General features: G+C 46.6%; 1 protein-coding gene across 2 annotated transcripts in view; it reads left to right on the top strand.

Annotated features, from left to right (window-relative positions):
- Nucleotides 1-93: 93 nt before the first annotated feature.
- Nucleotides 94-13,045, top strand: part of MMACHC (metabolism of cobalamin associated C) — a 23,469-nt gene continuing 10,517 nt past the window's right edge. Inside the window, exons 1-3 of one of the 2 annotated variants that reach the window (XM_073357883.1) lie at nucleotides 94-206; nucleotides 10,112-10,306; nucleotides 12,762-12,914. In XM_073357883.1, coding sequence (XP_073213984.1) covers nucleotides 117-206; nucleotides 10,112-10,306; nucleotides 12,762-12,914 — 438 coding nt within the window. In that variant the 5' untranslated portion in view covers nucleotides 94-116. The remainder of the gene's footprint in view (nucleotides 207-10,111; nucleotides 10,307-12,761; nucleotides 12,915-13,045) is intronic. The other variant, XM_073357884.1, reaches the window with a different exon arrangement.

Here is a 13,045-nt window from a genome sequence, read left to right as displayed (position 1 = left end):
GCGAGCGTTGCCCGCGTGCAGCCGCGGCGCGGCGGGGAAGGACTTTCTTTCCCATGATTCTCCGCGCGCGCAGCCATGGCGGACGGGAGACTACATCTCCCGTGGTGCCCCGCGCGATGGGCAGCATGGAGCCCGGTGTGGCTGCGCTGGAGAGGCGGGTGCGCGGTTGCCTGTGCGACTTCGGCTTCGAGCTTTCTCCCTTCCAGGTATACGCCGCGTGGCGGGGGCGGGAGGCTGCTATGGCCACCAGGCTCCCTGGGTGGTGCCCACGTGGCCCGCACAGCCTCGTAGTCTGTGACATCCTGCAGTTGTCACCTTGACACCATATGGGCTCTGTGACGTCATGCAGTTGTCACCGTGACACCATATGGGCTCTGTGACATCATGCTGTTGTCACCGTGACACCATATGGGCTCTGTGACATCCTGCAGTTGTCACCGTGACGCCGTGTGGGCTCTGTGACGTCCTGCAGTTGTCACCGTGACGCCGTGTGGGCACCGCGGCGTCCTGCAGTTGTCACCGTGACGCCGTGTGGGCACCGCGGCGTCCTGCAGTTGTCACCGTGACGCCGTGTGGGCACCGCGGCGTCCTGCAGTTGTCACCGTGACGCCGTGTGGGCACCGCGGCGTCCTGCAGTTGTCACCGTGACGCCGTGTGGGCACCGCGGCGTCCTGCAGTTGTCACCGTGACGCCGTGTGGGCACCGCGGCGTCCTGCAGTTGTCACCGTGACGCCGTGTGGGCACCGCGGCGTCCTGCAGTTGTCACCGTGACGCCGTGTGGGCACCGCGGCGTCCTGCAGTTGTCACCGTGACGCCGTGTGGGCACCGCGGCGTCCTGCAGTTGTCACCGTGACGCCGTGTGGGCACCGCGGCGTCCTGCAGTTGTCACCGTGACGCCGTGTGGGCACCGCGGCGTCCTGCAGTTGTCACCGTGACGCCGTGTGGGCACCGCGGCGTCCTGCAGTTGTCACCGTGACGCCGTGTGGGCACCGCGGCGTCCTGCAGTTGTCACCATGACATTACATCTCCGCGTCAGCCACCTTGTGTGATGACAGGGGGCTGCCAGGCCGGTAGTCAACTCGGGCTCCTCCCTGGTGCTGCAGGCGCTTTCGGGTGAAGGGTCCCGGATGTATTCCAGACATGGTGGTATCATTGGCAGTTGCCATTGGGGAAAACGGTGGCTGTCCAGTGGATTTGGGGACAAGTGGGCCACAGGGATCCCACACATGTTTTCTCCCCCCGCAGGCTGTATTCTGAAGTATAGTATGTTGGTGACCGTTTATGGAAAGTACGTGGTCTAATTCCTTCTTCACTCAGGCCAGGTGCTGGAAAAGGTGGCATTGAAGTGATGAGCAAGAAGTGGTAGGCTCTCACCCAGAAATCTTTGTGTACTCCTGAGTCTGTAACTCTTCCTGAATTACATTTTGCTGGCCAGGACATCCAGACATGAACTGAGTTTGCCCCATATCTTGCTGCTTGTTATCCCTTCATTTATTCCCATTGATTATTTTCATCTCATTTCTGCTGTCACATTGTTTGGATCACCTGGGAAAATGAAGTGCCCAGTCTCCTTCAAAACTGGCATGAGTGCCTTTCTATAAAGGCCTGATCCTGTGAGAAGCTGGGTGCCTCTTGAAAGCTGTGTCAGTCCTTTGACTCCCAATGATATCAGTCCTAACATAGTGTAGTAGCAACCTGTCCCCTGGAGTATCTCTGAGAGCTCCAAAGTGTATTGCATCTCCATCCTTTCAGATTATTTCCAAAACTGCCATGTTGTTCTGCAGAGTGCATCATGGGACAGCATTTTATTTGTGGCAGTTGATACTGGTGGGCTTCTGAGAAAGGCCAAGTGTAATTTTTAAAATATGTGGGAGGAAACATTTCTCCATGTATGTTGTGAAATGCATAATCTTGTTGAAAATACAAGGAAAGAAACAGGGAAACTAGCAACTGAAACATTCAGAGAAGTTGGCTGGAGAACAGCAAGAGCAGGAGATAAATAGTGGAGGAAAGCATGAGAAAGGATTGCATGAATTCACAGATGAGCTGCACAAAATGATACTAAACAGATAATTGACTTCTGTTGAGATTAACATCAAACTGTATTGTCTTGAAAGTTAAATATTGACAATAGTCAGGAAACTGACTACTGTAGAAGTAAAGTTTTTATTGTCCTGAGAATTGAATATTAACCCAGGCAAAGGTGAAACTAAGATTTGCCCCCACAGTCAGTGAATGTTGATCTTCACAGAGAGACAAAGTCCTTATGTGCCCAGGTACGTACATTCTGAAAGCCTTCATCAGAAATCTTCCCACTGAAACTGTGAATTTCTTAAATGAAGCTTTTTTGTAAACTAACATTTTCGGAGCAATGAAGTTAGGTGACTGACAAATAAGACTATTGTTGACTGCTGACAAACCAATCTGTTAGGAAAATCTTTAACTTGTAAATTGAGCTAGTAAGATGTGGGGATAAATGTGGAATGTCAGGACAGACAAGGTGGGTGCATAATATCTTTTATTAGTCCCACTGCTGTTGGTGAAAGAAACAAGTTCACTTCAGTTAAAATGCTACCAGGTGCAGTTCAACAGCTGAATGATTGACTGGCTAGGAGAGTGTTTCTGTCTTGCTATTTGCAGTGTTCTGTTCTTGCTAGGCAGTTTGGCCTCCTGGACTGAAAAAAGAATAGGAGGTAGGAACTCTTTAGATCTAATTTTGGTTCTTTTACTGATGTGGTCACTTGACTTCACAAGTCATCACAAGTGACTGATGTGGTCACTTGACTTCCCCAGGCCTCAGTTTAACTGTGAAATGGGGATGATAATTGCTTCTCTTCCTGCGGTGGTGCAAGGATTAATGACTGTTTCTGTGCACTCAGAAGCATGTTGTAATGCATTGCATGAATGCTAGCGATTATACTTCCATTGGTTTTTCATGTTGCTTACTATTTAAGGCAGGGGTGGGCAAACTACAGCCTGGGAGTGTTTTAATCCGGCCCTTGAACTCCCGCCGGGGAGCAGGATTCAGGGCTTGCCCCGGTCCACACGGCTCCCGGAAGCAGTGGCGTGTCCCTCCTCCAGCTCCTACACATAGGGGCAGCCAAGGGGTTCTGCATGCTGCTCCTGCCCCAAGTGCAGCCCCCATAGCTCCCGTTGGCCGGGAACTGAGACCAATGGGAGCTGCAGGGGCGGCACCTGCGGACAAGGCAGCACACAGAGCCTCCTGGCCGCGGCTCTGTGTAGGAGCCAGAGGGGGAACATGCCGCTTCTTCTGGGAGCTGCTTGAGGTAAGCACTGCCCGGAGCCTGCACCCCTGACCCCCTCTTGAACCCCAACCCCCTGCCCCAACCCTGATCCTCCTCCTGCCCTCTAAAACCTCCCCGGAGCACCCTCCTGCACCCCCAACCCCTCCTCCCCACCCCTACCCCAGAGCCCGCACCCCCAGCCAGAGCCCTTACCCCCTTCTGTACTCCAACCCCCAATTTCTTGAGCATTCATGGCCTGCCATACAATTTCCATACCCAGATGTGGTCCTTGTACCAAAAAGTTTGCCCACCCCTGATTTAAGGGCACCTCCTGAAATGTGCTGAGTGCCTTTGAGGGGGCACTTCACGTCCTTAGCTTGCACTGGCTTCAGTAGGATGACTACACATGGACCCAGTCCCGCTTCCAGTAAAGCCAACGGAAAGAATCCTGCTGACTTCAGTGGGCACTGAAGCCTTTCTGTGGGGGTACTGATGGGGGCCCATATCTATGAAGAGACAGTAGATGGCGTTGCCTCACCAGGCTTTTAGCATTGAGTGGAAGAAATAGCTCTTCTCTTCTATCCCTGCAGCTAGAGTCAAAGGGACTGCTCCTGTAGATAAAGCTCATCATATGTTTGTAGGTCCTGGGCCTGACAGAATGCAGGAAATTGCACCTGGTGCTGTATATCACAATTTTTCTAGGGAACTTGGAGACCTTCCTTTGACAGAAAATAAATACATACCCATCCCTATCCCTACAGCCTTTTGCTTGGCACCTGCCCAGGAGTAATGATCTGCACATTGGAACCTACAGATGCCTACAGAGCAGTATACTGCATGGCTAATAATGCAGTTTTAATTTATTATTAATTATTATTTTATTATTGTAAAAACCCAAACATACAAGATGTCTATGTGTGGGTTGGTCCCCATTGCTCTTCCCTGGTGAAAAACCCCATGTAGTATTTAAAAAAGATAGTCCTCCAAAAAGGATATTAAGGGACAGTAAGAATGCATTCATCGTACCATGTTATTTCTATACAAGTCTTTAAACTGCGTCATGACTAATAACATGTGTAACCTCTTCTCAACACTGTAATAACGTGCAGACCAACTAATTATTTAAACCAGTGGTTCTCAACCGGGGTGACACATACTTCTGGGTTACGCAGAGGTCTTCTAGGGGGTGCATGAACTCATCCAGATACTTGTCTAGTTTTACAACAGGTGACATAAAAAGCACTAGCGAAGTCAGTACAAACTAAAATTTAATACAGACAATGACTTGTTTATACTGCTCTATATACTATACGCTGAAATGTAAGTACGATATTTATATTCCAATTGATTTTATAATTATATGGTAAAAATCAGAAAGTCAGCAATTTTTCAGTGATCGTGGTTGTGACACTTTTTGTATTGTAAATAGTTTTTAAGTGAGGTGAAACTTGGGGGTACGCAAGACAAATCAGACTCCTGAAAGGATACAGTAGTATGGAAGGACTGAGAGCCATTGATTTAAACAAAGGCCAAAACAAAACTGATCTCAGTTTTACTGGTGTCAGTCCAGAGTCCACTGAAATCAATAGCTACTCAGATCAGTGGTTTTCAACTTATTACACATTGTGGGTGGCATATGAGGTGGCATGGACCCTCACTGTGCGGGGCCGGCCAGCTGCCTGCCCTAAACCCGTGCCACGCAGCAGCCTTCCCTCCCCCAATGTTTTTAATTAGTTTCTAAAATATAAAACCGAAATATGGAACCACCTAGATATTTAAGGGCAATCTCCATTACCCATTACAAAATCAAATGTTAGAGACAAGGTGGGTGATGTAATACATTTTTGATTAGACCAGTTTCGGTTGGTGGAAGAGACAAGCTTTTGAGCTTCACAGAGCTCTTCTTCAGGTCTGGAAAAGATAACCAGGATGTCACTGCTAAATACAAGATGGGATGGATTGTTAAGCAAAAGGAGTTAAGGTATGTTGCAAGAAACCACTTAAAAGGAAGCTAGTGATTAACTCCTCTACAGCCCTAGGACAAAGGAGGGTTTGTAAGTTACAAATTGTAATGAGCCATAAAACCAGTGTTTCTGTTGAGACCATGATTTTTAGTGATTTATGAATTTAAGTTCCTAGGCTTGTCTTTTCAAGATGTGCAGGTTTCCTTTGAGGGGGCCTGAGGGGTCAAAGAGGAAATAATTGCTTTGTGAGTTGTGTTTACCCACAGATGCTATGGTGTGTTTCTTTTATCATTTTCCTGTGTGAGTTCATGAATTTGAGAGCAGAGGCCATGTGGGATGGGGGTGGGATCACATCGTCTTCCCCCTCTATCAGATTTGCTGTTTGGCTTCTATTGAGCATGCTCACATGGACTGAGCATGCTCAGTAATACTCCTGAAGCCAGCTGCCTTCACTCTGCCCCCCCCCCCAACGCAGGAAGGGGTCAAGAGGTTATTGATTGTCTTGTTTCATCCACATAGTAGTTGTTGGGGGCATTTGATGCACTGGATGAGGTACACCACATGTAAGATAGAGATACGTAGGACGCGTAGATCTCGAGAGGTGTGTTATGGGGGGTATTGATCATCTGAGCAGTAGAGATCTATCTGCAGGTTTTGCATCTGTCTCCGGGTCTGGTGCCTATGCTGCTTTGAGTTGGTGTGTCCTGGTCTCTCTGACTCTGGTCTCATGACTCCTTACAACAATCTGTAATTTACCAATCCTCCTTTGTCCTGTAACTGCAGGGTGTTTATTGCCCACTTTCTTTTAGGTAGTTTCTTGCAATATGTGTTAACCCCTTATGCTTAACAGTCTATCCCTCCTTGTATTTAGTTGTGACACCCTGGCTTCCTTTTCCAGACCTGCAAAAAGCTCTGTGAAACTTTCCACTAAGGGCATGGCTCCACCTGCAGATGTAGAGCACTGGGAGTTAAACCAGCCTTCGGAGACCGTAGCAGGGAAAACACTGCTGCGTGTTTAACCTGTCAGCTGCAAGCGGGCTGGCATGGCCACATGAGCAGCTCTTGCAACGCCACAAAGAGCAGTGCATTGTGGTAGCTATCCCACAAGTGCAAGTGGCTGCAGCGTGCTTTTCAAGGGGGGGGTGTGTGGAGTGTGACAGGGAGTGTATTGTGTGTATGTGGGGGGAGAGACAGTGTGTTTTGGGGTGGTAGAGAGGGTGTCAGCATGCTGTCTGGTAAGTTCAGACAGCAGTAGACCTCCCTCGCCCCCCCCCAACTCTCTCACACACACTCACAACAGCAGCATTCTACAGTAATGGCTTGCTTTGTCCCGGAGCAGATAAGCAGCCGGCTGTCAGAAACGGAGCTTTGAAAGGGGATATCTGCATACCTGCAGCCAAGTTCAAAACAATGACAAGTGTGGCCACTTGACTTCAGGCGATTATGGGACGTTTCCAGAGGCCGATCACAGCGCAGTAATGCAACACGTCGTCCACATGCCACCCGGGCGTTTCAGCCGGGGCGCAGCAAGCTTTATGCTTCTCGTGCAGGAGCGCTCCAGCTGAAGAGTCCAGGCGCTCTGTGTGCCTTGCCAGTGTGGACACCTCAGGAGTTAGGGCACCCGGGGCTGATTTAATGTGCTCTAACTTGCAAGTGTAGCCAAGCCCTAACAGAAATTGGTCCAGCAAAAAATATTATCTCACTTACCTTGTCTTGTTCATATCCTGGGACCAGCATGGCTACCACAACATTGCAAACATACATCAAATATTGATTATTTCAACCAGCCCAGATAGATGTTGGATCAATAGAAAAAGAACTACTGGGATGTTAATCACCCTTATTCTGCTTGTTTTTAATTGTTTAATTATAATTGTTAAAATTAAAGCATAATTTTTCTTTTGGATCTGACAATATCCTGAGAGCACCATACAGGATTATAATCTCAGCTATGATCTGGTATAATAGAGGAAGCAAAAACTTTTTTTGGACTGTTTCTAGTAGGCTATGTTAATTCTGGAACAATAAGAGCTTTATATATAGCAAATGAAATATTGATGCCTTTCCTAGCTAATCTCGGGATACAATCCTGGTCTGATGGCCAAAAGGTCTTGTTAGAAGTGATTCTTCTAGCATTTGGAGCAGGATCTGATACCTTCCCACTTCCACAGAAAGACAAAGCAGAGTGAATGGAAGAAACAGGGAACAAAAAGGGCTCTAACTACCGAACGAAAGAATGGTACCATTGTGGCTCCTTTAAGATACAATTCTCATTATTTCTAGTGGCATCTTATTTCCTGATCTCAGCTGCAAAATCAACAACCTTTAGATTCAAATATTTCAGTTGATTTTTCTGAAGTCTCAGTTCAGCATCTTAAAATGACCCAATTTCAGATTAAACAGTGGGGCTGACCTTGTAAGGATGATGATTTACTGTAAATTTCATTTTCTTTCTCTGTCCTGATCCTGTGTGGTGCTGGGTACCTCCTGCTCTCATTAGAGTCACTTTCACATTGATTTCACTCGTATTCAAAGCTTCTCAGCACCTTGCAGTTTCAGGCCCTTAGAGAAATATTAATTTCTAAAACCTCTACACTCCTTTTTAAATATCAGCCATGGCGTTTGACCTCCCAAGGGACAAAACTGCAAGAAACTAATAGAGTCACAGGGTCCTATACACAAGAATAAACTTGCTATGTGTAATCAGGTTGTGTAACATGCTGTTTGTGTATTATGCTAGGATTTTTAGAGTTATTACCTGGCTGTGCTTAGCACTCCTGGGGCTGAGTCTCTGTTCTCCTGCTCATATCTCCCTGCCTTCTTGGCTTGATCTGCCCCCTAACTTCTAATACTGTCAACTGGGCTGCATTATGACCCATCCAGCCATGAAAGTAACTCTTGAAATCTTGGGAGCATCATAATATGTGATGCACCTAATGTTCCGCTGAGGGATTATTGTGCTCTTGGGAGCATCATGTCATTTACCTTCACAAATAAATGTTTATGCCTGGAGAAGTAAAGCATGTGGCCCGTCATGCGATTGAACAGAAGTATCCATTTCTTTCCAGCAGCCTGTCATGGCCCTTATGACATCACAAGGGGCAGGGCGGCTGTGAGTGAGCATGCTTATTTGATCCTTGGGGAAAAAACACAACAATACCCAAATGGCCACCCCCTCAACAAAAGGGATGGGCCACAAAAAACAAGGATCAACCAAACAATGGGGGACAAATAACAAAACCCAAAAGAAAACAAAAAACTCCAATCAGGAACAGGAGTGAGATCACTGGGTCAAAATAAAGGATCCAACGGGGACACCAGTCCAAGAATCCCAGATAGTGGTGCTCACTATTGCTTCAAGAGAGAATTGAGAGAGACAGTGGAGTCCACTCCGAACAAATTCTGTCCCGGTATGTGAATGGCGAAGTGCTGGGAGATATGCTCCACAGTCACTGACAACACCCCCATCCAGCCTCCCACTGTGTTAGCGAGAATGATGTCAGAGAAGCATGTCTCATTATTTGTAGTAAACTGGCTGGAGGCAGAAATGGGTTGTGAATTCTGCAGCTCAGTGCTGTAATTTGTAATAATCTGTATTTCCATGTAAAATGGCACCACATCCAGTTGCTGTTAAAGACCCATTGATGTCTCAAGTTATTTTTTGAGATGATTCTGCTTTTCTGTGATACAGTTTGTTTGTTTTTCCTTTCTCACTTTGTTATTAGGAGGGACATTGGCACACAGGATCTTCATCCTTAAAGAGTTCAGTGACTCATGCTGCTTCTGTGACATCATAGTTTTTGCTATGAAAGTGATTGTCACGAGAAACAGAGGATTGAGATTTCAGAGGGAAAGTTTGGGCTAAAGCTCAGGGCTCCTGGGTGCTATCCCCCTGTATTTTATTAAATACAGAAAGTAGGATTTAAGTGGTTCCAAGAAGTAACAGACAGAACAAAGTGAATTACCAAGCAAAATAAAATAAAACCCCAAGTCTATGTCTAATAAAACTGAATACAGACAAAACCTCACCAGTTCCAGTAAGCTTCCTTTTACAGACTAATCTCTTTCTAGTCCGGGTGCAGCAATCACTCACACCCCTGTAGTTACTGTCCTTTGTTCTAATTTCTTTCAGGTATCTTTGCGGGTGGAGAGGCTATCTCCTTAGTCAGCTGAAGACCAAATGGAGGGGTCTCCCACGGGCTTAAATAGACTCTCTCTTGTGAGTGGAGACCCCCTCCTCTCGCCTATGCACAGTCCAGCTCCAAGATGGAGTTCTGTAGTCACCTGGGCAAGTCACATGTCCATGCATGACTCAGTTTTTACAGGCAGAAGCCATTGCCCACGTGGTATCTTGAATGTCTCTGGGAAGACTTCTTATGTAGATTGGAGCCTTCCAAGATGCGTTGTTCGTTAAGTGCTTCTTGATTGGGCACTTAACTTTGCAAATTCCTTTCTCCAGGAACTGACCAAATGCTCTACTAAGGTTATTTAGAAATCAAGCCAGTACATGGCCAATATTCATAACTTCAAATACAAAAATGATACATGCATACAAATAGGATTAATAGATTCAGTAGGTCATAACCTTTACATAGATACGTTACGTGACATCTACAGCATAGAACATATTCCAGTTATGTCGTATATCCATAAGCATATTTCCATAAAGCCTTATGGGGGGCACCATCACAGAGGTGACCATAAATCCCAACATGAAATGCTCCCTCGTGATTTGAATGGAAGGCAGTGCATTTTGGGATCTGTAGCCTGGGCAGGCTGCACATCTGTATTACGTATGAAGATAGCTGCAGTCTCTTTCATGTTTTGAAATTCTGCGCAGCCCTGGTAGGACAAAATCTAGGTGTCTTGGTTCTAATGGATGTTTGTCTTTATTTGCTGAAGGTTGGGTGGTACAATGCTGTTCTTCAGCCGTCCTTTCACCTCCAGTACTCCGAGGGCGCACTGGCATTCGTTGTCCTCAGCACCCCCTTGATGTTTGACAAAGCCTTTAAACCCTTTGTGAACAAACAGCTGCTGAAAAAAATCAATGACCCAGTGGATCAATGCGTTTCTTATCATCTGTCACTTGTGAAGGAGGTAAGAACCTTTGAAAACAGTGTCTTCTTGCTAATGAGAGTATGGCCTAGTGGCTAGAATGGGAGACTGGGAGTCAGAACCCTTGGGTTTATTTCTGTTTCTGGCTGTGTTTGTGACCTTGGGAAGTCACTTATCTTCTCTGTGCCTCAGTTTCTCAATCTGTAAAATGGCAATAATGATATTGACCTATTTTATGGGCAGAGAGTTTGTGACTGAGGTTTTTTTTTAAGTGCTTTGGGATCCTCAGATGAAAGATGGGAACTGCACAGTATTATTCATGCTGCCAGGCTCACGATAAGAGTACCCAAAAGGGTGTCAACTTCCTTTTCTCTCTTACGCAGCCTCTTTTATCGTTACATCCTTGGTGTGGGCATGGATTAAAAACACAAAGCTGTTGTTGGATGGGTTCACGGGTTGGGGTGATGGTGTTCACCAGGTCATACAGAAGGTCAACCTGGGTCTACCCCACCATAAGGAGAATGGACCTGAAGGAGTTGTGAGTGAAAGCGTCAAAAAGCTCAAGGCAGGAGTCAGACATCTGAGAGAGGAAGATATGGCTGACAACTGACACAAGCCTCAATCTGTGCTTTGGCAGAGGCTGCACCTCAGTGCTGGAGCTGAGTCGTGGGGCTGGATGTCCTTTTCCTTGTGGTACCGGAATCCAACAGGACATCTGGGGCCTGATCCAAAGCCCAGTGAAGTCATTGGAAGTCTTTCCAATGACCAGAGGCGGATTAAGGTTTCCTGGGGCCCTGGGCCAAAGGAAGTGGGGTCCCCTCCCGACCCCTTCCTCCTGCGGCCCCACCCACAGCCCCACCCTTTTCTGCTCCTTCCCCAGGGCCTGCCCCTGTTCCACCCTCCGCCACCTCCCCCAAACACAGGCCCCGTCTGTCCAGTGGCTAATCCACCACTGAATCTGCCACTGACTGCACTGAACTTTAGAACAGTCCCTTAGAGGAGATCGTCCTGCTGAACATATCCTGCAAGTATGTATATAAATAAATACCTCAGTAACTACAGAAGGGAGCTTGCTGACAGAGAGGTCCTCAGAGCCTTTATTTCTACTTCTATAACCACTGCAAACCTGGACTGAGACACTGTAAATCCTCAAAACTGCATAGGAGTTTTTGGTATTGGTGATACCCCACATTATGACTTTAGAGATCATGGAGTGCCAGAAGATTTCAGGATGGAGACTTACAAAAAAAATTAAAACTTTCCCACTGAATATCTCCATTAATCCGACTGCATTGGCTATTCACCAGTATCTTTAAATGTAATTCAGTAATACAGTGCTGGAAGACTGCAAGACTCACTATGTAATCCTTGTGTCCCCTTAATCCTCCATTTCTGGGTGGCTAGCATCTCCCCTGCAGGAGCTGACTTCCTTTCAGGTGAGCCCAGGGATTTAGGTTGCAGTTCTTCCTGCAGTTCACTGTGATCACCTTAGCAAGTTTGACTTTAGTCCAGCACCTGCAGACCTGAGGGCAATGACAGTATTAATCAGTGACCAGCCAGCCTCAATAAAGCACAGTATTTGATCAGAACAAAAGCATTACTGAAAAAAAATATGATAGAACAAATGGCTTAACCCACATGCTTACCAGGTATCTCCACATAAGACCTTGGTGGATTTCAAAGTACTTAGTTTAAACCTTTCTGCAGGATCTGCCCTTTGTCACATGTCAGTTCTTGGACGTAGTCAGTGTGACCCCTCAGGTTGGTCACATCATACAATTCTCATTTCTTTGTTTTCTAGCTGCCTTCAATCAGTTAAACCAGGATATGCCATTCCCCGGGGGGTGGGGCCTCTCTAGATTTGTTTCCCTGTCCAAGGATTTGCATTAATTATCCTCCAGTGATTTGAGTTCCAGTAGGAAACGCCTGCAATTCCCCCAGCCCAGACAGGTACATCTTTATAAAGCTGATACAGTCTTTGAGTATTCTGATTCTATAGCTCAGTTCACAGGTTGATAGTTCATTTGTGATTATGTGATGTCCCTCCACTGCATTGCTTGTCCTGTTTTAAAGAAGACATTAATCCCATTGTGCTGGCAGGTTACAATACAAGGTCAGAGGGGAAACTGAGACATAGATATGTTTTCATAAAAACAAATCGGAAGTTTCCCAGTTCTTCAGTGTCCACTAGATGTACTGAGTTCTATCTTGGGAAAGGAAGAGAGAAGGGACATGCCAAAAAACTCCCTTATAAAGGGAATGAAACTCATTAATAATGCACCTTTCACTGTAGGGTCAAGGCGCTTAGTATCTGGAAATGCAGGATCACTCAGAAGTCATATACAGAACAGCGTGTGATCCTGCAAGCCTATTGGTTAGAAAGGGGGAGTTCAGTAGCCAGGTGAGGGAGGGAGCTTCAAACCCATTCCACGAATTTCCAGTGTGCCTCTAGCCAACACTTTTCAGTCATTCTGAGCTGATACTTTTCTTCCTCCAGAGTCTCCCTGACCAGAGAGTGGACATCATCTATGATTATGAGATCCTGCCAAACCGGAAGCCCAAGTTTCTGGCCCAGACAGCGGCCCATGTGGCTGGAGCAGCATATTACTACCAGAGGAAGGATGTGAGGTGTGATCCCTGGGGAGAAAAGGTAAGCTATGAATCATAGCCCAAGAGTCCCTTGGGAGCACCTGAATGTAAAACTTTTGTTGACTCACTGATTCCTTCCTCAAGGAACTCATGAGGCATAAATGTGATAGTTATTTGAAGTGTGTCTGCCAA

This window comes from Lepidochelys kempii, chromosome 8 (genome assembly GCF_965140265.1).
Source record: "Lepidochelys kempii isolate rLepKem1 chromosome 8, rLepKem1.hap2, whole genome shotgun sequence".
NCBI classification, from domain to species: domain Eukaryota; kingdom Metazoa; phylum Chordata; order Testudines; family Cheloniidae; genus Lepidochelys; species Lepidochelys kempii.
The sequence above is the reverse complement of the archived record's forward strand: the minus strand, read 5'-3'. Positions and strand labels throughout refer to the sequence as shown.